The sequence below is a fragment of the Protomyctophum bolini genome, assembly GCF_963924005.1.
Source record: "Protomyctophum bolini genome assembly, chromosome: 7".
In the NCBI taxonomy this organism is placed as follows: domain Eukaryota; kingdom Metazoa; phylum Chordata; class Actinopteri; order Myctophiformes; family Myctophidae; genus Protomyctophum; species Protomyctophum bolini.
Window position 1 is genome coordinate 7,457,515 of NC_137868.1, and position 20,590 is coordinate 7,478,104.

The following is a 20,590-nucleotide window of genomic DNA, read 5'->3' on the forward strand; positions in this document are numbered from 1 at the left end:
AAATATTTCCAGGAATTTCCTGACCGTACGGGAACCCTGACTGACTGTCTCTACTGTAACAAAAAGGTATCACAGGATCTTCTCAATATATCATTGATAGTAGTTTTAACAATGAATGTGCCTGTGATACATTTACTGAACAGCGATAGAAACATCAACGCAAGGACCCAAATGTAAGGCAATGACAAGTAAAATGATACACAGGTGAATTATGTGATGTCTTATATTTTAATACAATACAAATGAATGTGGCTGTATAACTTTATCATCTAATCTGAGTAAAATCATTCTGGAATGCTCGTCCGTTTGATATTAGTAGCCTTGGCACAGTAAAACGGATCTTGGCCTTGCAATCAGCAAAGCCCTTTCACAGCTGTGCAGGCCCAGCCCTTCAGTCATGTGTACTGTAGTGCAGCTCTACAAGCTGCTCTATTTTGACGCCATTTTTGACACATTTAAAAAACCCTTTTCTTCTGGGGGTCCCGTGGCACAAAATCATTTCAGATGGGGATTCGTGGCCAAATACATATCAATTTGGGGGTGCCTGAAATGAAAACGTTTGAGAACCCCTGTATGCAACATTGGCTTACATAAAAGGATGCACATTATATCGGTAATCATATAACTAACTATCTGCTGATATTTACTTTAAAACGTGTCATATCGGCCAAGTATCAAAATTATTCCCAATGCCGAGACAATTTCACTTTCAAAGTCTCTGAAAGTGACAGCAAATTTGCCATTTGCAATCACAGTTCAGTTTCAGCCATGCAAGGAGGGAGCAAGAAAGAGAAGCTTTAACACCAAACTCAATAAGCCACCTGAAGCTCCGACATCTCGGTAATACACCACTCCTCCGCACATCTGTCATGACTGACAAGGTGTGCTATATAGAGGTCTCAGTAAGCCTAATAAAGCAGGTCATCATAATATTAGTAATATTTTAATTACCTCCATTCATGCATCAGATGCAGTAATAGAAAGTGGGGCTCTACAAAGTGGGTATCTCCACCACCAGGACTCGGACTGGTATAGGCTGATTTGAAAACTTTGGGGTGGACCGGTGAGCTGATTGGCCAGCTGTTTGCGAGATTCCGGAATATCACACACAGGTATATGGTAAACCCTACTGGTGGAAAATGGTATTGGAAATATCTTTATCGACAGCAGTTGATACAACCGTGGGAAATAATAGGTTGTCGGCCAAAACGACAATCAAGAATGCACCATTCAAAGTAATATAGTGACTGAATAGAACATGAAGTTCAAGAGAGAAGTGGCGTCCTGTTCTATTCGGTTCCTCAAGCTGTGTGTTGTGCAACCCTTCTTACATATCAAAAAATGTAAAAAAGGAAAGAAAATATATATATCGACAGCTGCAATTTTAAGTGAGAGCTGCATTACAATGTTCTCATGTACGGTAGATGTAACCTTGGTACAGTCTCTGGATGTTTTCCTCTCTCTCTCTCCTCTCATGTATAGATGTAATCTTGGTACAGTCTCTTCTCCAGCTCGGTCTATTTGACCACCGCAATTACATGTTTCTGCTTCTCCGACACCACGGGAACACTTCCTGGTTTGCTGTGCTTGCGCACGTTCATCTCCCTGGGAAATTAAAAACACACACAAGAATCAGCGTGAGTAAACAAGCCACAGTATACAGCGCAGAACAGGGCTGTGCAATTAATAGAAAATATATCGACAAAAGGAGTAGTTCAGGCCCAGGAAGTGAATTATCGCTATGCAACGGGTGACATTATTTAATTCGCCCAAAACAGAAGAATCCGAGATATTACGATTCTAAAAACTGCGTCCCCATCAGCAGACAGCCAGCCGAATTTTCAGTTCTGTTTTTTTTTGTTTGTTATGAGCGTGTACAGAACACAGTTGTGAGCCAAAATCAATTGATATTAAAAAAGGGCGTCAAAAGGCGAACTCAGTGCAGATGGCGTTTTGGTCAAGAGGTGTCAAAAGGCGATCTCACCGCAGAGTGAGTTAAGAATGCAGCAAAAAACAAAAAATCTCCATGAATTCAAGACTTCATGGAGTGTGTAATTGATAGAAAATAAATGTGGGTGAACTAGTAGGTCAATTTAATAATCAAGAAGCATCTTTTGATAAAGTATTTCCATTTCTTGTATATCAATGAACCGACGCAAACAATATGACAAGTTTGTTATTGTTTGCTAGGCGCTATTGATTTTGAAGTCATATTGCCAAGCTTTATGAGTAACCCAAGCTACTGCTGAGAATAATTCATAGGTTGGACGGGAGGGAGAGCGCCAAAGAAAGAGATGAGAAGAGCAAATAGAGGATGGAGTGAGTGAGGGAGAGTGAGACATAGGTTGTTGACCTTACACCTACGTCATTGACTACACTAATGCACCCTGAAGAGAAAAAAGAGATACATAAACCCATGCATAGTAAATCATTCACAGCATCCACTCACTGTCTCCACACACAGACACACACACACACACACACACACACACACCTCACAGTAGTGATGTCAGTATCTAAACAAACGCAAAAAAACAACTGAATGACTGGCCGCGTTGGCCCTGCAGTTCAGTGATTCATAGGTCAATCAATTCACGATGGAAAACTGTAAATGAGTATGCAATATGTATCTGTATTCTGTAACAAGGCAAAGGGGACAGTCGTGTGAAACTGTCCATGTTATTTTCCACTTGACCAGTAGCCCTGCCATGTAGAGACATAGCGATGGGTTTGTCTGACAGATGCATCAGCCATTATTTGACTTTCTGTATTTGACTTCTGTGCAATTATGCAGCCCCATTATGTGCCAATTTTTAACCACTTTCAAACCTGCCGTCTCTATTTTGGGCATGTCGTGAATGGGAAACTTAAAATAGCCCTGCCCATCTGCCCAAGAATAGCCCTGCCCATCTACAGGCTCACAATGTGACTTGTTGTTTTGAGCCTGTACGTTGGGATATTTTTGAAAAGTTTTGAAAAGGACTTAAAGGGGAATACCACTCATTTTCAACATTTTACCATGTCATTAATATACCTTAGAGGTGTTGTGTGGAAACAATAAAAAGGTCCCCCCCCATTCTGTGTTTCCTAGAAAAACCATTAACAAAAAAAATCATTAACATGGTGAATCACATCTTGATGACATCATCAAGATGTGATTAACCATGTTAATGATTTTCTTCAGACCTCCAGTTCTAGGAAACACAGAATAGGGGGAATTTTTTTTGTATTATTTCTACACAGCAGCTCTAAGGTATATTAATGACATGGTAAAATGTTGAAAATGAGTGGAATGACCCTTTAAGTGCTAACATTTTTGATCTAGTTGAATGTTCTCAAAACAGAAACTTTAACCAAATCAAACTTTTTTCAAATTGATTAGAAAATGTTACATTTTGATTTTTGACAACATGAGGGCCTATGAAATCTGATTTCTTCATAAGACCCTATGATGTTTTCTTCTTCCGAAATACTGTCAAGTTTTTTGATGGATTCAATTTAAAGGATTGTATATGTATGTGTATCCATTTTAAACCCAAAGGGGAAATTTCAGATTTTGAACCTAAAGCCCGAGCCCAGGTGGCTTGATATATGTGCTACCTGAGCAGCCCGACTTCTGAGTATCTCTCCCGCAAAACGCACAAGTGTACGCCTCTGACATCAACCACATTGACGATGCAAAGTATCTATATCTATATATATAAAACGGCGTCACAGGTGTGCATTTCTACACTTTGCAGAATTTCTCCCTCACTATACAGTATAAGATCTCCTTACACAGAACAATGGGATATATGGGATTTTGTGAGCTTGTAGATCAGCTGCCAACGTAAAGTAAAGTTTATATATATATAGAAAAACGCACATTTCCATCATTAGATTTTGTCGCTAAAGTATCAAAACTAAATACCAAGAGCCCATACTTCCTGCGTCCGTCCGGCCTACCTCCTCAGTAAGGGTGCAATATCATATAAAATAAACAACCAATCAGTAATAGATCCCTACTGTATGGGCATGACATTACAGGTGAAAGGTCTCCGATAGGATGGTTCTGTACACAGCTTGTGGGGACCTCATGTTTTGTTTTTTGTACTGTCTTGGTGTTATGTGCTCTGTGTTGTTTTTGATGTGGGTGTTGAACTGTTGAACAGATTGTGAAGACAAATATCCTTCGGGACAATAAAGATTATTATTATGTGGAAACTAAATACAAAGAGCCCGTACTTCCTGCGTCGGGAGTCCTTCATGATGACCATCTCCTTGGCCTGGTTGTAGACGGGCTTGGGCAGGTGACGGTGTTTGGCGATGCGGCGGATCTTAGGATGGTGCTGGAACTTCTCCTTCAGCTTCTCGTTGTAGTTCACGGCTTCCCTCTCTCTGGGCGCCAGCTACGGGAAAGAGTAGAAAATATGTTGTTTTTTAATTAAATTAGGCCACGGCGTCACGGACCCCCCCGTTAACACTGAGAGTGTACAGATGGAACCAATTGGAGGTGGAAGACAGCTATAGATCTTGATTCTTGCATGGAAAAGAGTGAGCTGGCGCGAAGGGGCTTTTTTTCTTTTTTACTAACACTGACCTGCACGAACAAAGTGAAACGTTTGAAGCAACTGGAAACAAATATATATCTTCAGGTTTGCTGCTAGCACATAATTTGCACCCCCCCCCCCCAATTAGCCGTTAGCGTTTGTCGGTTACTAATTTCTTAACGGCTAGACACCCCTAAAAGGAAGACAGTAGCGGTGCAGACAGTTAATCGATTTAAGTGTCTTAAAATAAAAAAATTAAAAAAATAATTTTGCCAATCTACTTGCTGACAATGCATTGCATCATTCATGATGCATTGTGGGCTTGTAGATCTGCTATTTCCCTATTTTTTTTGCACGTCACCACCGTTGTGGCAAAAACAGTGCTTAAGTGCTTGATCGATTACTCGATTAGCCCAGGAAAGTAATCAATAGAATAATTGCTAAGTAAATAATGGATAGTCGCAGCCCTAAGACAACGGTGTACAAGGGGACAGAATTAGGCTGCGTGAGTGGTGAAGAGAGTCCAGCCAACAAAGTGAATCAGCATATATACACAATAACAAAGAGAGAAAAAAGGAAAAAAAAATGCGAAGAAAATTAGGTAGTGGGTGGCCAAGCAGTGGAATTATAACAGAGGCCAAGATGGTTTTAATATATCACTGATATAGCCAGAATCCCACTACGTTTGAACCAACAGTTCTGCACAGCACCGATCCTTCAGATAACCGACCTATACACTGCCTTTATATTGAATGCCTTCTCCATTAGCTTCAAGCTCTTTTCACCCGGCTTCGATTGCAGGAGACAAACTGCTCCATGGGCAAGATACTCCCTTTTCTGGCAGGAGCAACTGCTTAAACTGCGGCGGGACGGATTCAAAACTTCCATCAGTTCCATCTCCAGCAATAGAACCAACGGGTGTCTATGCAGAATGATGCCTCATTTCAATAGAACCAACGGGTGTCTATGCAGAATGATGCCTCATTTCAATTCTGTGTCGTGAAGGAAACATGAAAACATTTAGACGTGCCAACAGTTAATCAAACTAATCGATTGAAATACCCTTCTCGATTATTATTATTATTATTATTAATCAAAAAAAGTCATCCAATATAATACAATATTTGAAGAAACAAAAATTGATAGTTGCAGCCCTAATGAAAGCATTGAAAACAAAGAGTTACATTTGTGCGTGTCGCTTCGTCCATTACTGACAGTTCAAGTACGCTTTACTTTGATCTGCTGCCTAGGAAATGAAATAAACGTTGGCCTGGATGACAGTAAGCAGTTAACTGCAGACTGACAACCTTAACCTTAACATTCAAATCTGAATCAATGTCTGTTAAAAGAAAAAGCGAACACAACAGATCAAACCATCTCTCATGCCTCCATCTCTCTCATAAAAACCTCAGGCCCTCACCGACTCTGAGCCTTAGCTGAGGTCCTTTAACCCATTTTGACCTGAGATCAGATTCATACGAGGTTTCCACTAGGACACACACTGGTCTGATTAACCCATTCTGACCTGAGATCAGATTCTAAAAAATGTCAGTCGTTCTTCGACTTTTCAAAAATAGCAGACCTACAAGCTCGTAGCGCGCCACTCGGTGGCGCGCTACGAGCTTGTAGATCTGCTATTTTTCAATAGGTAAAGCATAACATGATGCTAACACCAAAATGGGTGCCCGGTCAGAATGGGTTAAGTGCACCCTTCCTTGTGGGCTTTCATTCTAATTAAAAGCAATGATTTTTCTCAGTTTCAATTTGTTTGAGAAGAGCTGATAGCTGCTGATCCTGTTGGAACACCCTACTGTACTGTACCTCCGCTTACACACCGGTCAGCCTGTTAAATGTTATTTACAGTATGACATTTTTGGTAAGAGTCTGAGGAGATATACAGTAGGAAGGAAGGCGAGGAGCCGGCCAAGCCAACTGAAATACTTCCAACACAATCAAATGTCCGTCTGGTTAGTTAGAAGCATCAACCTTATAATTATATCCAAACTGACCACACTCAGTGGGGTTGTAAATGATTGTGCCTATAATGTAAGAACAGATAATATAAGACACAGAATGAGAATACACCCAACTAAGATTCTTCATTAGCAATCACATGTATCCAAACAGGAAAAAAGAAAAAGTAATGTCCTATATTATATCAAATAGGCCATCATATTTTAAAAAATATATAGTGTTCTCTTCTCTACCAGTGCTGAACTAGATTGTACTGCTTAGCCTAAATACAGTATCAGCACATTTCAATGACATGAGGCGCAAAAAAAAGGCAGAGCTAATAATGTGGCCTTTTGTCAGCCCGCTCTAGGCCTTAATAATAATACATCTAATTCAGAGGTTTTCCAACCTTTTCCGGATCAGGGTCCACTGGAAAATCTTGAAAGCATTCGATATCCACCCACTTAACCCATTCTGACCTGAGATAAGATTCATACGAGGTTTCCACTGGACACACACTGGTCTGATTAACCCATTCTGACCTGAGATCAGATTCTAAAAATGTCAGTCGTTCTTCGATTTTTCAAAAAATAGCAGACCTACAAGCTCGTAGCGCGCCACTCGGTGGCGCGCTATGAGCTTGTAGGTCTGCTATTTTTCAATAGCTTAAAGCATAACATGATGCCAACACCAAAACGGGTTCCCGGTCAGAATGGGTTAAAACGGCAGCCTATCGGCTAACCACACGTGAAAGTGGTCAGATGGGGTGGGGCTGCTGTGCAACTTCATGGCATGTTTATTTTAATGACCAAATCAATCACATCGAATTATGGTCCAGCTCGGCTGAATGGAACCAACGTATTATACTTTTAAAAGTTCCCATTCATCGTTATCAGAGTGAAAAAAACACCAATTTCAAAGTTTTTAAAGCAATTATTTGTAGATCGTAGATCTGCTACTTTTGATGATTTTGTGTGACACCTACTGTAGTATGATCCAGTAGGGAGTTAATTTACAGGAGTGTGGGGGGGGGGGGGTTCTGCCCGACAGCAACGGTATCAGTCTTTTGCCAATTAAGTGGGGGCCCACTTCAACTATGGTCACGGCTCACAGGGGGGGTTATTACCGGCGGTCTATTTGACACTGTGGCGGCAAAGGGCAGAGTCGTTTCTGATGCCTTCCCATTGTTAATCAGAAACGTGCCACGAGCAGTAGAACAGCATGACAGCGAGCGAACTCAACAGCCGGTCCAGTTTGCGATGCCTCCTTCAGCGAGATCAGACAGAGACATAAGGCTTGATTCAGCATTTCTACCATAATTAAAGACCCTTTCAGTACAACTTGATTGTTAATGCTTCATTATGTTCAGAGTGCCTGGGCTTTAAGTGATTGGCTGATCCAAACTGCTGATAGGAGCAGAGCTTGTCTGATCTGTTTAAGTGCAAAGCTTCCGAATAAATCTCCCCTCTTATACAGTGACAGTAAAACAAGTGCCAAAACTTGGCCAATTTTCCACCCCGGAGCTGCATTAACCCATTCTGAACGGGAAACCCCTTTTGGTGTTTTAACCATTATTTTATACTGGAAAAATTGCAGATCTACAAGCTCATAGCGCGGCACCGAGTGCCGCACTACGAGCTTGTAGATCTGCTATTTTTGAAAGATTGTTCGAGGGACCCCCAGATTGCTTCTGGGGGTCCCTCGAACAACATATTTTTTTCAGATGGGGGTCCGCAGCAAAAATACAGATAATTCTGGGGGTCCTTGCCATGAAAAAGGTTGAGCACCACCGATATAAAAACATTGTTTTTTTCAGAAAAGAAGACCTCAGTCCAAAATGGGTTAAGGGAATAAGAAAGAGTGAATCCGATTGAGGATGAAAGATGGCTCTTGGACAGAGCACAGGGATATCCCATTGATCTCTGTTATTCATCCATAAATTGCCTTTTGGGCACGCGAGGCCTTCCCCAATATTTTAAAGAAGCCAATTAGACAGACGAGCAACACACAGCATTAGGTTTAGGTACATTTCTGCTGACACAGACCGCATTGTGCGTAAAGCCATATATACACCAATACACGGTGCTTATACGATATTAAAACTCAACTTGGGAAGTTTTAAGTGAGATTACAGTTTAGTTTACAGTACACAATCGAGTCTCGTTTTGGAAATCATTTGTAGAGAAACACAGACGAACACAAGACGAAACTCGTGGACTTTTTTTCTTTGTACTTTGCATCTGCCACCAGAGAGCCGCTGTGTGCCAATGGGTACATTGTACTTATTGGGAGTGATTCTTCTCTAACCCATTCTGACCGGGAACCCGTTTTGGTGTTGGCATCATGTTATGCTTTAGCTATTGAAAAATAGCAGATCTACAAGCTCATAGCGCGCCACCGAGTGGCGCGCTACGAGCTTGTAGGTCTGCTATTTTTGAAAAATCGAAGAACGACTGACATTTTTTTAAATCTGATCTCAGGTCAGAATGGGTTCATCAGACCAGTGTGTGTCCAGTGGAAACCTCGTATGAATCTGATCTCAGGTCAGAATGGGCTAAGTCAGCATCCATCAAAGCATTTGGCAAGTGGCACTGCTGGCATTCCTGGCACCTTCACCTACTGTACTGTACTCTCCGTGGGGGAAGAAGTACTCGGATTGTTGTTTTACTAATTATTTTTTTACTAGAGTAAAAGTATCAATATAGAAATACTCTGTTACACGTAGATAGATAGACGCCTGCATTCAACCTTTTAAAGGTATCGTTATCAAAATGTTGTTTCTGTCGGGCAGAAACCGCTTATCTCCGTAATTTAACTTTTTGCGTTTTTTTTTCTTCATAATTTAACGCCCTACTTGATCATACCACAGCGTCACGTTAAAAGCAAGAAACGTGTCGCGAAAGCGACGTGTTTTGAGCTTGACGACTTTTGAAATTGAATGCTGAAAAGTAACAGTTTTGGACATAATTAAGTTTCCACCAGACTTATAATAAAATACCAAAGTAAATGTACCAATATTATTTTCAAATAGCCAAAGCTGTAAAATAATAGTTGAGTGGTTGATGTATGGTTTTGTAATTCTAATCTAAATCTAAAGGTAATTTACAAATTAAATAAAGCTGTCAAAATAGTTTTTGCGGCGAGAAAAGGTTACGTTTGCCTCTGAGATGTACAGAGAGGTACCGAATTTATTTAGTTTTCAAGTAATTTAAATCAAGTACAGTTACTTTCCTCCACTGGCCTGCTTAGGAGGGCATGAGGTCAGGGGCCTGTGTTGTGAGAATGGAACTAAAAATATACGGTCAAACACAGGGGGGCGCTGTGGCTAAAGATATGAATGGCCAAATTAGTGCAGGGGCCAACACTTATATTTTGACAATATTGGCACCACCTAAGGTGACTGTAATATTTTTATATTCCTACACGTCTAGTTTATATTTTCTTCCAATTCATGTGACCACACAATTAACTACATAAGGCAACATTTTCCAAATTTCATTATGCTTTAAGTAGCATGTGACGGAAAAACACTCCTTGGACCAAAAACCGCTATAGCAAATTAGCAATCATCACAAATGTGATGAGGTCATCACATTTGGGAAGAGTGTTTATTATCGGGTCCGTACGCTTTTTCGACCCGCCAATAGTCAGCGAACATGCGCTGCTCCGTACTTGGCGGTTATGGTTAGGTTAGGGTTTGAGGTAGGTTGTCGTTGTCGGACCAATGACTGGTCGGAACCTTTATTATTTATAACACATAACTGGCAATAACTGGCATTAAGCTACTGAATGGAAGATCTACAGTCACCAAATGGACTAAATGGCAAAACAGCCCTGAATCACTGTTTATAAAGGATTATAAATTTGTATCACTCACTTTTAAAATTAAATACTAAACTGTGCTACGAGCTTGTATATCTGATATTTTAGATTTTGGGAAAAAAAAGGTGTGCAAGTCTTTGAATATATATTCTTTCACAGCAAACTTTTAAAACTTTGCTTCTGGGGGGGGGGGGGGGGGTCCCTGGAACAACATATTTTCAGATGGGGGTCGGCGGCCAATTACATATAATTTTCGGGGTCCTTGACATCAGCACCACTGATATAGAAACATAGGTTATTCAGACTGCCAGGATTTAGAAACATAGGTTATTCAGAAAACTGCCAGGATTTAGAAGACAGTTTGTAGAATCTGGTGGATTGAGACGAGACTCACCTTCCCCAGCTTCTCCGCGGCGTTGGCTTTCCACAGTCGAATGTTCATCTCGTCAGAACCACTGAGGATGTACTTGTTGTCAGCGGACCACTTGACACAGATGACATGCTGCATGCGTTTGGTGTGGTAGATCTCCCTGAGAAACGCACAAGAGCAAAACAGGTCAATATGGCGGCACTAGGGGTACAACAGTTAATCTCCGTTTTTTTCCCCAAACCCATCTGTTGACTGCCCAGAACGAAAAATGAAAATATAACAAATAAACCCTTCTCTATTATTAAAAAACCTTATTGATAGAACATTTTGCTGAGAAAACAATTGACAGTTACAGCCCAACTTCCTAGAATCCCATGCATGGCTTCTTCTTTAGTTTTGTATATATTGACTAAGCCTTAGTGTTTTGCCATTTATTTGGAGGCCCACTTGCAATATCCTTACGGCCCGCAGGTTGGGGGAACCGCTGATGTCACGGCCAGTATTATTACAACAAAGGAAAAAGAAACGGGAAAACATCCGCGTCACTTTAGATTTTAGTGTTGGCTATTCAAAAATAGCAGATGAAAAAGCTCACAGCGCGTGACCGTTCACATGCGTCGAGCTTGTACATCTGCTATTTATTTTTGTTACGTCTTTGAAACATCTTGAAAGTGTGAGAAGAACTACTGATTTAGAAGGCATTTAGAGAATAAAGGGTATGCACGTGCCTAAAGTGAGTTTAACGTTGTTTAATGCAACAAGATAGGACTTTTTCTGTTTGGATGTATGGGCTGTCAAGGCCAGAAAGTAGTTTTTTGCCACTCAGTAGGCGTTCCCGCATAACTTCCAGGGTATGAGGTCTTAATGGGTTCAAAACAAATGACCACGGTCGGCAGCCATCATGTGTGGCCGGCCTTACTGACCTGCTCGACCCGCTGTCCTTGGCGAAGATGCGGATGGTCTTGTCAAAACTGGAGGATACAAACTCCCTCCCTGTCGGGGCGTAGTCGACATCTAACGCTGCAGAGACGTGGTCCATGTGCACCGTAACCGGTTTGTCCAGGTGGCGCATGTCGTATGTGTACAGACTGGTTGAGAGACAAGAAACACAGTCATGTCGTATGTGTACAGACTGGTTGAGAGACAAGAAACACAGTTATGTTGTATGTGTACAGACTGGTTGAGAGACAAGAAACACAGTTATGTTGTATGTGTACAGACTGGTTGAGACAAGAAACACAGTCATGTCGTATGTGTACAGACTGGTTGAGAGACAAGAAACACAGTCACCCGGGCGACATATTCTAAGTTTTGGGTCTGAGAGGCTAAATCTCATCAAATGGTGGTCCGTGGCTCAAATGCAGAATAAATAATGGACCTCGATGTAAAAAGGGTTGAAAGCTACTGACTGATCGATTATATAAAAATGATTGATTACTGTGTAGCAGAAACGGACCTTGAACTCAAATAACAAAACATTGAACTAGGTGAACATCAGTCTAAATAATGACAGTATGCTCACTTGTAGTCTTCATTTGCACAAGTGAAGTAAAACGCTTCCATTGGGTTCCAGCACAGTGTGTTGCTATTCATACTCATAACAAGCTGTGGGGGGGAGAAAGAAAGACAAAAATTAAGATCATTTACACTTTTGTTTCCAATACAAACTTTGTTTAACCAGGGCATGGAAAGCTCCAGAGACTAGAAGAATGTGCATGTGCACCTCTTACTGGTAGCACTATTTTATCATTGTTAATTATGTCTGGGCCAGCCAGCCCTGGAACCCAGATCCAGAGTTTCTGGGCTTTCTAGGGTAGCCATTTTCACAGAATATTCCTCTATTATGACGTCTCTGCCTGGCGGGTGGAAACCTCATATGGTGCTTTTGAGGATTAAAAAAAACACAAAAAGTTAACATATGGAGGTTTCTGCCCAACAACAACAACGATGACATAATAGGGACTGTAATAGGGTTCTGTGTGGTTATTAAACACCGTTACCTTTTTAAGTGGGGCAGCATCTCTCATGTCGTACAGCACTACGCTTCTGTCGTTAGCACAGCTCGCAAGAATCTCCGTCTGTGGAAAGACGAGCACGGTTTTACCCAAATGTACATACAGTAACAGTAGTACATCTCTGGCATTATCAAGAATAAGTGTTAAGAAGAAGATGATGCCCTCGTTTAGGTTGGAATTCCGTTTCAAGTGGGAACTGAATCCATATTGGCAAGAACCGGGAACCCATAAAAAATAAGAAATTGGAATTGATTAATTCCTAATGATAAACAGTAAAAAAATAGGTTTAACCCATTCAAGACGGGAACCCCTTTTGGTGTTTTAAGCATTATGTTATACTTTAGGTATTGAAAAATATCAGATCTACATGCTCATAGTACGGCACTGAGTGCTGCACTACGAGCTTGTAGATCTGATATTTTTGAAAATTTGTGAAAATGTGGCGCAAATCTTTGAATTTATATTCTTTCAGAGCGAACGTTTTAACTCAAATCTTTGCTTCTGGGGGGTCCCTGGAACTACACATTTTCAGATGGGGGTCCACAGCCAAATAAAATTCTGGGGGTCCTTGACATGAAAAAGGTTGAGCACCCACCGACATAAAAAAAAAAAAAGGTTTTCCAGAAAACCGATTTAGAAGACTTTTTCTTCTTTTATTTTTAAAGAAAATCGGCCTCAGGTCTAAGAATGGGTTAAAATAATGGTTAATGTGGTTAAAAGCTATAAGGCGACACAGATGCGGCCTCAGGTCTTAATGGGTAGCGTGGTCTGCTGCGCAGTGTAGCGCAGCGGCTCCTCACCTCCACGGGGTTGAAGCGCACGGAGCTGAAGCTGGCGTCGCCCCAGGAGAAGGAGCGCACGGGGCTGCTCCTCTGCTCGTCCCACACGTCCACGTGCTGCCCGCACGTCACGTACACGCCCTCACTCTGGTGATGGTCGATGCCCGTGAACACCGTCTGTGGTGGTGGAGACAGCGGCATACATTACATACACATTATCATTTTAGCTTCAAGGGTGTACTTTATTGTCACATCTTGTGTACAGGTATATAAGAGTTTAAGACTTGTTTTTGTTTGGCTTCCTTCAGACAATGCAGCAGCAAAAAAGATCAAACAAAGAGTAAAAAAGTATCATATGTACATGTGCACGTTTTCCCTGTAGTAGCAAGGTTAGGTGAACTCTGTGTGAACAACTTCACAGTAGGCTATGTTCTAAAAATACATAAACAGATGTTAGTTTAGAAAGGTGAAATTCGAGCTGAATAGTGCCTATTAAGCTTCCCTAATTCCCTGATTCACTCTGTTTCTTATCAGTTCGTTCGTGTATCTGATCGTTCGTGGAAAGAAGCTTTAGTTTCCCAGGATTGTTGCTGTAATTATTAAAATAGCAACAACCCTTGGCTTCAGATTACATGTAATACGATAGCCCTGCCCTACTGTTGTTTAAGCCCTTTAAATCGTACGTCCATTAGATGAATGCTTCTCGTCGCGTCATAGTGGAGTAAAAGAAAACATGCATCCAATTTGACAGGTCTAATTTTTCTGTGCTTATTTCTGGTTAACTTATTCCGTGTTTGTTTACTAAAACAGAATAATGAGAGCCAAAAAAGGAAATGGGGCATGACATGCCTATATTGCTAGAGGCTACTGTATTTCTCCTAGCAGTCCTATTTAAAGGCAACAGATGTATTTCATAAGCTGCTAAATGAGCCAAACATATATTTTAAAAGCGTTTTGTGATTGCCTGCAAAATTCAAGAATACAACCATTAAGTGTGTGTGATAAACCATTCCAGCCATTCATGGTCAACTCACTCACCCTTTATATCAAAGTGTGTGTGGGGGGGGGGGGGGGGGGGGGCAACCATATGCCTTCATCAGGGTGACTAAATTATCTACCGGTATTCTAAATTTAAGAAAAGCTGTCGGCTGTCTGGCGCAATTAAATAATTGTAAATAGCTCTCTGGATACAGACCATAAATGCAATGTAATTTCCAGACTTTCTATTTAAGTGCAATTGCTATTAGGCTACAGTTACAGTTGTGATCAAAAGTTTACATACGTTTGTAAAGGACATACTGTCATGATAGTCCTGCCTTTCCAATTATTTGTTCAACTCTTATTCTTCTGTGATGGGTTGATTGGAGCAAATACTTCTTTGTCATACAAAAAAATCTTGAATTTATTTGTATTTTTATGAATGTTTAAGGGTTTTCTGAAAATGTGACCAAATCCGCTGGTTCATAAATATACATACAGCATACATATTATGTCCCATATGGTAATGTAGAAAGTTGTGTCAATCAAATTAGCTTTGTGGCATGGCCTCTTAACTTAAACTGAGTGATTATGATTGACTACTTCTGGTCTGTTCACTTCTCTGAGCCTTATTTAGGGCTCGTTTGGCCACAACCCACAAACAATAAAATGGGAAAGTCAAAGGAGCTCAGCATGGATCTGAAAAAGCGAATTATAGACTTAAACAAGTCAGGAAAGTCATTTCTAGTCAGCTACAGGTCCCAAGATCAACTGTGCAAAAACATGTTTAATACTTTGTATGCTAGAGTTTAAAGTGAGCTCAGGCCTGGTGGTGCTAAGCGATTAACATTGGACTTTTGAACTTTTTAGGGGCCCACAGCGAGGGGCCTCTTATAGCGAGATAAATCAAAAGAAAGCCTAACTTGTCCACTTCAATTTTAAACAAAAATCATGATTTTACCATCTTCCATTCTGGAGATATTGACCTTTTTCTAACACCTGCTTTTGCCTGCACTCTGCTCGCTTGAAAAAACAGCAGAGATATGGAAGGTTGAAGTTGACAGACATTGACAGACAGATATAAAAATGAACACAAATAATATCATATACATACTACACACTGAATGAAAGCCCTGAATGTCTACTTTTAGGAGGGAAACAAATACACATTGATCCCATGTACAGTTTGTCAGTAATTGGCTATTGAATGCAGCTTGCGCTCACCAGAGATAACTTTAGAGAAGGCATGGACCTGAAGAACTATTATTCACAAAATAAGGCCTATAGCGACATGTACATACTATATACCGTATGAAACAGAAGACTCTCTGCTTTCATAAGAAAAAAACGAATACTGTAATAATAATACAAATCACACCCCTGTGAAGTGAGCAGTGCAATTGCACTGCAATTGCACTGCAGTTGCACTGCTCACTTCACAGGGGTGTGATTTTTTTTATTATTACAGTATTAGTTTTTTGCCAGAAGCTTGTGGAACAATGTGGATGGCTACCAAAAGCGTCAAATTGGGGTGAAAATGGCCAAGGGACATGCAACCAAATATTAGCATTGCTGTATGTATTCTTTTGAACCAGCAGATTTGGTCACATTTTCAGAAAACCCTTAAACATTCATAAAAATACAAATAAATTCAAGATTTATTTGTATGACAAAGAAGTATTTGCTCCAATCAACCCATCACAGAAAAATAAGAGTTGAACAAATTATTGGAAAGGCAGGACTATCATGACAGTATGTCCTTTACAAACGTATGTAAACTTTTGATCACAACTGTACCTAATCATCAATTCCCATTGACAATTTTATGTCAGTGTCTGAGCAAAGACATAGGCCTAGTGTCTATTTTACGTTATGATGATGTACGATGATAAGAGCACCCCTCACTTCACACGGGTGGGATTCTTTTAACCAAATAAAAGCACATTGCATAAGTGTAGGCTACATTTTGACAGATGTGATGACATAATTAGGCTATCAAATTATTAGAGATAATTTTGTCTGAGGTTTAAGACAAGCTCATAACTTTAACTTTAATGTTTATGAGCTTGTTGGCCGGCTATTTCCCCACCACGGGTCCTGGTGTATAAGCTCTTTTTTAATGACCGCTCGACTCCGATCTCGGTAAATATTTTGCGGACCTCGCTCAGACAAATCATTACAAATGTACATGCACCACAATGGGGACCGGTTCACCAGAATCGGGGACGACGACAATGTAGCATTAAAATAAACAGGGGACAGGACAGCAGGACAGCGCCCGTGCCATGTGAAGGTTTGTGGTGTTGCTGCGACTGTCGCTGTACCATGACAGGTCTTGCACAAAACTCTCTTGTTGGACGACCAAACCAAAATAATGCCATATCCCCGAAGTGCCTGATCTCTTTGGGATTAAATTGTGCAGACTTAAGAAAGTTTCTTCGGGCTCCGCAGACGCTATGCTTGCATCTGCTCCTCAGCTTCTGCTGACTTCTAGCATTAGCATCAACGCACTGAACACGCACTGAGCAGAGTAGACGTAAATGATGACTTTGGGTTTTTTTGGGGCACTGGGCGAGCGTGTACACATGCACTGCAGGGACACTTCTGTTTGGTTAGAATAGAGAGCACAGTACAGCCGTGTTGTAAATACTGGATCAGACGCGCTCCGGGTTGACTATTATGATAAAATAAAAAAACGCAGCCTTTGCGATTTGCTAATCGCGTGGTTTCAAATCGCAATTTCGGTTTTGAAAACGATTAATCGTTCAGCCTTAGTGCACGGCCATGTGCCCGAGATGGAGATTGATAATCTCCGTCAAATTAGCGCTATGAAAACTGATCGCATCGCTCTACAGCCTAGAGGCGCCTGCTGACGATGGGCACATTTTATTAATGGATTAAATAGGCCCGGGCCCTCAAGGTGTTAATGACAGAAATCTATAACATACATTTTGTGCCCAAGTTCAACCCAATTTCCCAACATCCTCCGTTAACAATTTCCTCCCAATCAATGTGATCAATTATATCGCATTACCCACACTGTACTGTACATCATTTCCTGTTCATATATGAGAACGGGTAAGGCCCTAGTCCATTAAATTGATCAGTTCGATTAACTATCGTTTCCACAGCTCATCAGAGCCAGTCGTGCAACTGGCTCTGATGAGCTGTGGAAACGATACAGCCACGTCAACTATACGGTACCTTGCCAAGAATAGTGCTGAGGGGCTCCTCTTCCTCTCCATAGCCTGGGGCCTCCATTTTCCACTGTTTGATGGTCCTGTCATCACCGACCTGTCACTCACACACACACACACACACACACACACACACACCATGATAGTTTTACCCACTGCCAAACTCCTAGTAGGTTAAGGTTACAAACCTGGGAACAATTGAGCAATTGAGACGAAGAACCATCCAAGTCCATCATTTATTTTGACCACTCCCCGGACCTGAACCCGTACCCATAAATGGATAAATATTATGGACGATTCATACTCCTATTTTACCGCTGTTTCGGCGCTGCAGTGGCGAAATTATTTCGGCTCGTCAGAAATTTTAAGTAGCACCGAAGAGCCGTCTTTAGGATGGTACCCGCCCCCTCCGAACCTCAAATGACGTCACATCGTAGCCTCTACAGAGCCGAAACGACTTTCATTCGGCTCTAAAATAGGAGTATGAATCGGCCCTTAGATGGTTCAAATACAGATCTCATGAAAGACTTTCATCTTCTAATCTAAGTTGTTGACAAAATGTCAAAAAGGTTACCGTAAAGAAGGAAGTGCCACAGAATCGGACAACCATTCCCCGAACAAAGCCCTCGTGGGCCTGGATTGTGCGGACGCACACACGTCTGGTTAGATCCCACACTTTCACCTGAGGAACACATTAGAGCGACACTTACTATTGGATATAGCACATCACCATCAACGCTGTTATTCATTAAACAATGTCTAGTCATATCTGATAATATAGTCTGTGTAAACTATGGTATAGCGGTCGAATGATATATGGGGTACTAGGGCTGTCACAATATTTTTTACAATTAATTGTCTAACAAATAATTGCCATTAACGTGATTTCAGCATTGAACATTGAGACATATAAATCAAAACTACACTTATCTTTGCATTTTCAGTCTTTGAAAACAAAGATTGCCCGGCTCAGATAGTCATGACAAATTAATAACTTAAATATTCACAGAAATTGCTGAAAATGGCCGGTACGAAATACGAATAATCGAATGGACAAAACTATGGATTCAATTATTTTATATTTTCCTTCAAGCTTGTAATTAGCCAATTTACAAGCTTGTATGTACATGTGAAAGGGCCGTTATTATGGCCACCTCAATACCTCTCCATCACAAGCACCAGACAGCAGAGTGGACAGACTCTTGGCGTGCTTGGCCATGCAGTTGACTCCATCTCTGTGTCCGTCCAGGGAAGTCAGGAAGGGCTTTGCAAACACTCTTTCCAGCTTGGTGGCATTCAGAGCCCTGGTGTATTCCCTCCCTACCTCGAACGGGTTGAGCACTGGGTCATAGTTTCTGGGTACTGAAAGCAGACAATAGTCAACGTTAGAAACAGTAGGACAACAAGCATACATTTTATACTGTCTTGCAGTGTTAGATAAATGTTTCAAGACAGTTATCTAACATTTTCTTCTCCTTGTAATCAGCCATGACTTGCTATCAGTGAGTGCAGTTACTAGTGCCCGGTGGATCAAGTCGGTCGGACCCACGGTTGTCCAGAACCACCACAAAAGGCTTCTGCCCGGGCCAGACTCCATATTTGGGCATGCCTAACAAAGAACTCCATATACGGGTTTGTCCCACCGACTTCTGACATCTGTAAAGGCTCCATATCCACGTAACTCCAGAACCGCTCGCCCCACCGACTTCAAATTCGACACACGCGTTCCACACCCCCACAGGGAGTGCAAAAGGCCTCTGCCCGGGCCAGACTCCAAGTCGGTCGGACCCACGGTTGTCCAGAACCGCCCCAAATAGACCTCTAGACTGGGCCCCTGCCCAGTGTCCATATATGGACATCATTCTGACGTCTGCATAGACTCCATATTTGGGCATACCTGACAAAAAAAACTCCATATATGGGCATAAAAGGGACACAGACATATCTGGGTGGGGCATTCATTTCCAACTTGCATCGTTCCAAGTAGGCCAGTGCCCAACGGGCACCGCTCTAGTATCTATAAATGCACCATGTCTCTGTGTGTATACGTCTGTAATCCACGTAACTCGAGAACCGTTCGTCCCACTGACTCCAAATTCGACACACCACGACAGGTAGTGCAGTGCAGTTAATTTAATGAGGTGCTTCACTTTACTTAAAATGTTCTTCTAAAAAAGGGACTAGAGCAATATCATGCAGTCTGTGCAAAGTTGTCCCAATGTCTTCTATTAGCTGACAGCAACTCGCAGGGTTTACAACATCAAAGTTGCCATTACAAGAGTACATTTAGATCTGATAATGATGCACAATTTAAGGTTCAAACTACACTTTACTTTAAGCATAAAGCATCCTTTATTCATTTTTTGGGGGGGAATTGCCAATTTGACAATGAGGTGCCAACCGTTTCCAGGAGCAAACTCTTCCTAGTAGCACGGTTCTCAATGAATTGAATCCACAGAACCACAACGGAATAATATTTTTTTGTTGTGCTATCATTGTAACAATCATTGTAAACCGTGCCTCGACACAATTTATGCATGTGATTAGCCCCTCTGGGTCAGCCCAATCTATCGTGCCGAACCGGGCTGAGTCGGCTGACCCATGTTGGGTCTCAAAAATGTCAGAAACGTCAGTACCATTGGGTTCTGACTTGTGGGGCTAGCATGTGATGTACCATTGCTAACGTTAGCTAGTTGATTACTTACCTCGCTGGATATCATATTTAGTCTCTCGGACAAAGTCGTCCGGGTTCCTCGAGAGAACTTTAACTTTCATTTCGCGTTCGTAAAAACAACAGATGACTGATGAAGTACCAGAGGGTTTTATATATAGAAGAAAGTATCTAAATGTTTCACTGCATGTTTAATTTCACTAGCCCATGTGTTGATGTGTGAGGAAAATACAACGTCACGTGATACAGTACTGCTGCATTGTGGGACACATGACG

The 20,590-nt window shown here is 41.4% G+C and overlaps 1 protein-coding gene across 1 annotated transcript; it reads right to left on the bottom strand.

Annotated features, from left to right (window-relative positions):
- Window positions 1–219: 219 nt before the first annotated feature.
- On the bottom strand, window positions 220–20,536 carry dcaf13 (ddb1 and cul4 associated factor 13). The gene is made up of 11 exons (XM_080768702.1): window positions 20,349–20,536; window positions 18,806–19,005; window positions 18,218–18,325; window positions 17,651–17,740; window positions 13,490–13,645; window positions 12,675–12,752; window positions 12,197–12,279; window positions 11,598–11,762; window positions 10,699–10,834; window positions 4,225–4,388; window positions 220–1,605 (listed from the first exon to the last, which is right to left on the bottom strand). Exons 1-11 carry the CDS (start codon window positions 20,416–20,418, stop codon window positions 1,518–1,520), a joined length of 1,338 nt encoding a protein of 445 aa, XP_080624828.1. The 5' UTR covers window positions 20,419–20,536; the 3' UTR covers window positions 220–1,517.
- Window positions 20,537–20,590: the final 54 nt, after the last annotated feature.

Coding starts and splice junctions, on each gene's coding strand:
- dcaf13 (XM_080768702.1), bottom strand. CDS start 20,418: ATGAAAGTTAAAGTTCTCTCGAGGAACCCGGACGACTTTGTCCGAGAG. Junction 12,753..13,489: donor TGCGCTTCAACCCCGTGGAG/GTGAGGAGCCGC, acceptor GTCTTTCCACAG/ACGGAGATTCTTGCGAGCTG. Junction 10,835..11,597: donor AAGGACAGCGGGTCGAGCAG/GTCAGTAAGGCC, acceptor TGCGTTTCTCAG/GGAGATCTACCACACCAAAC.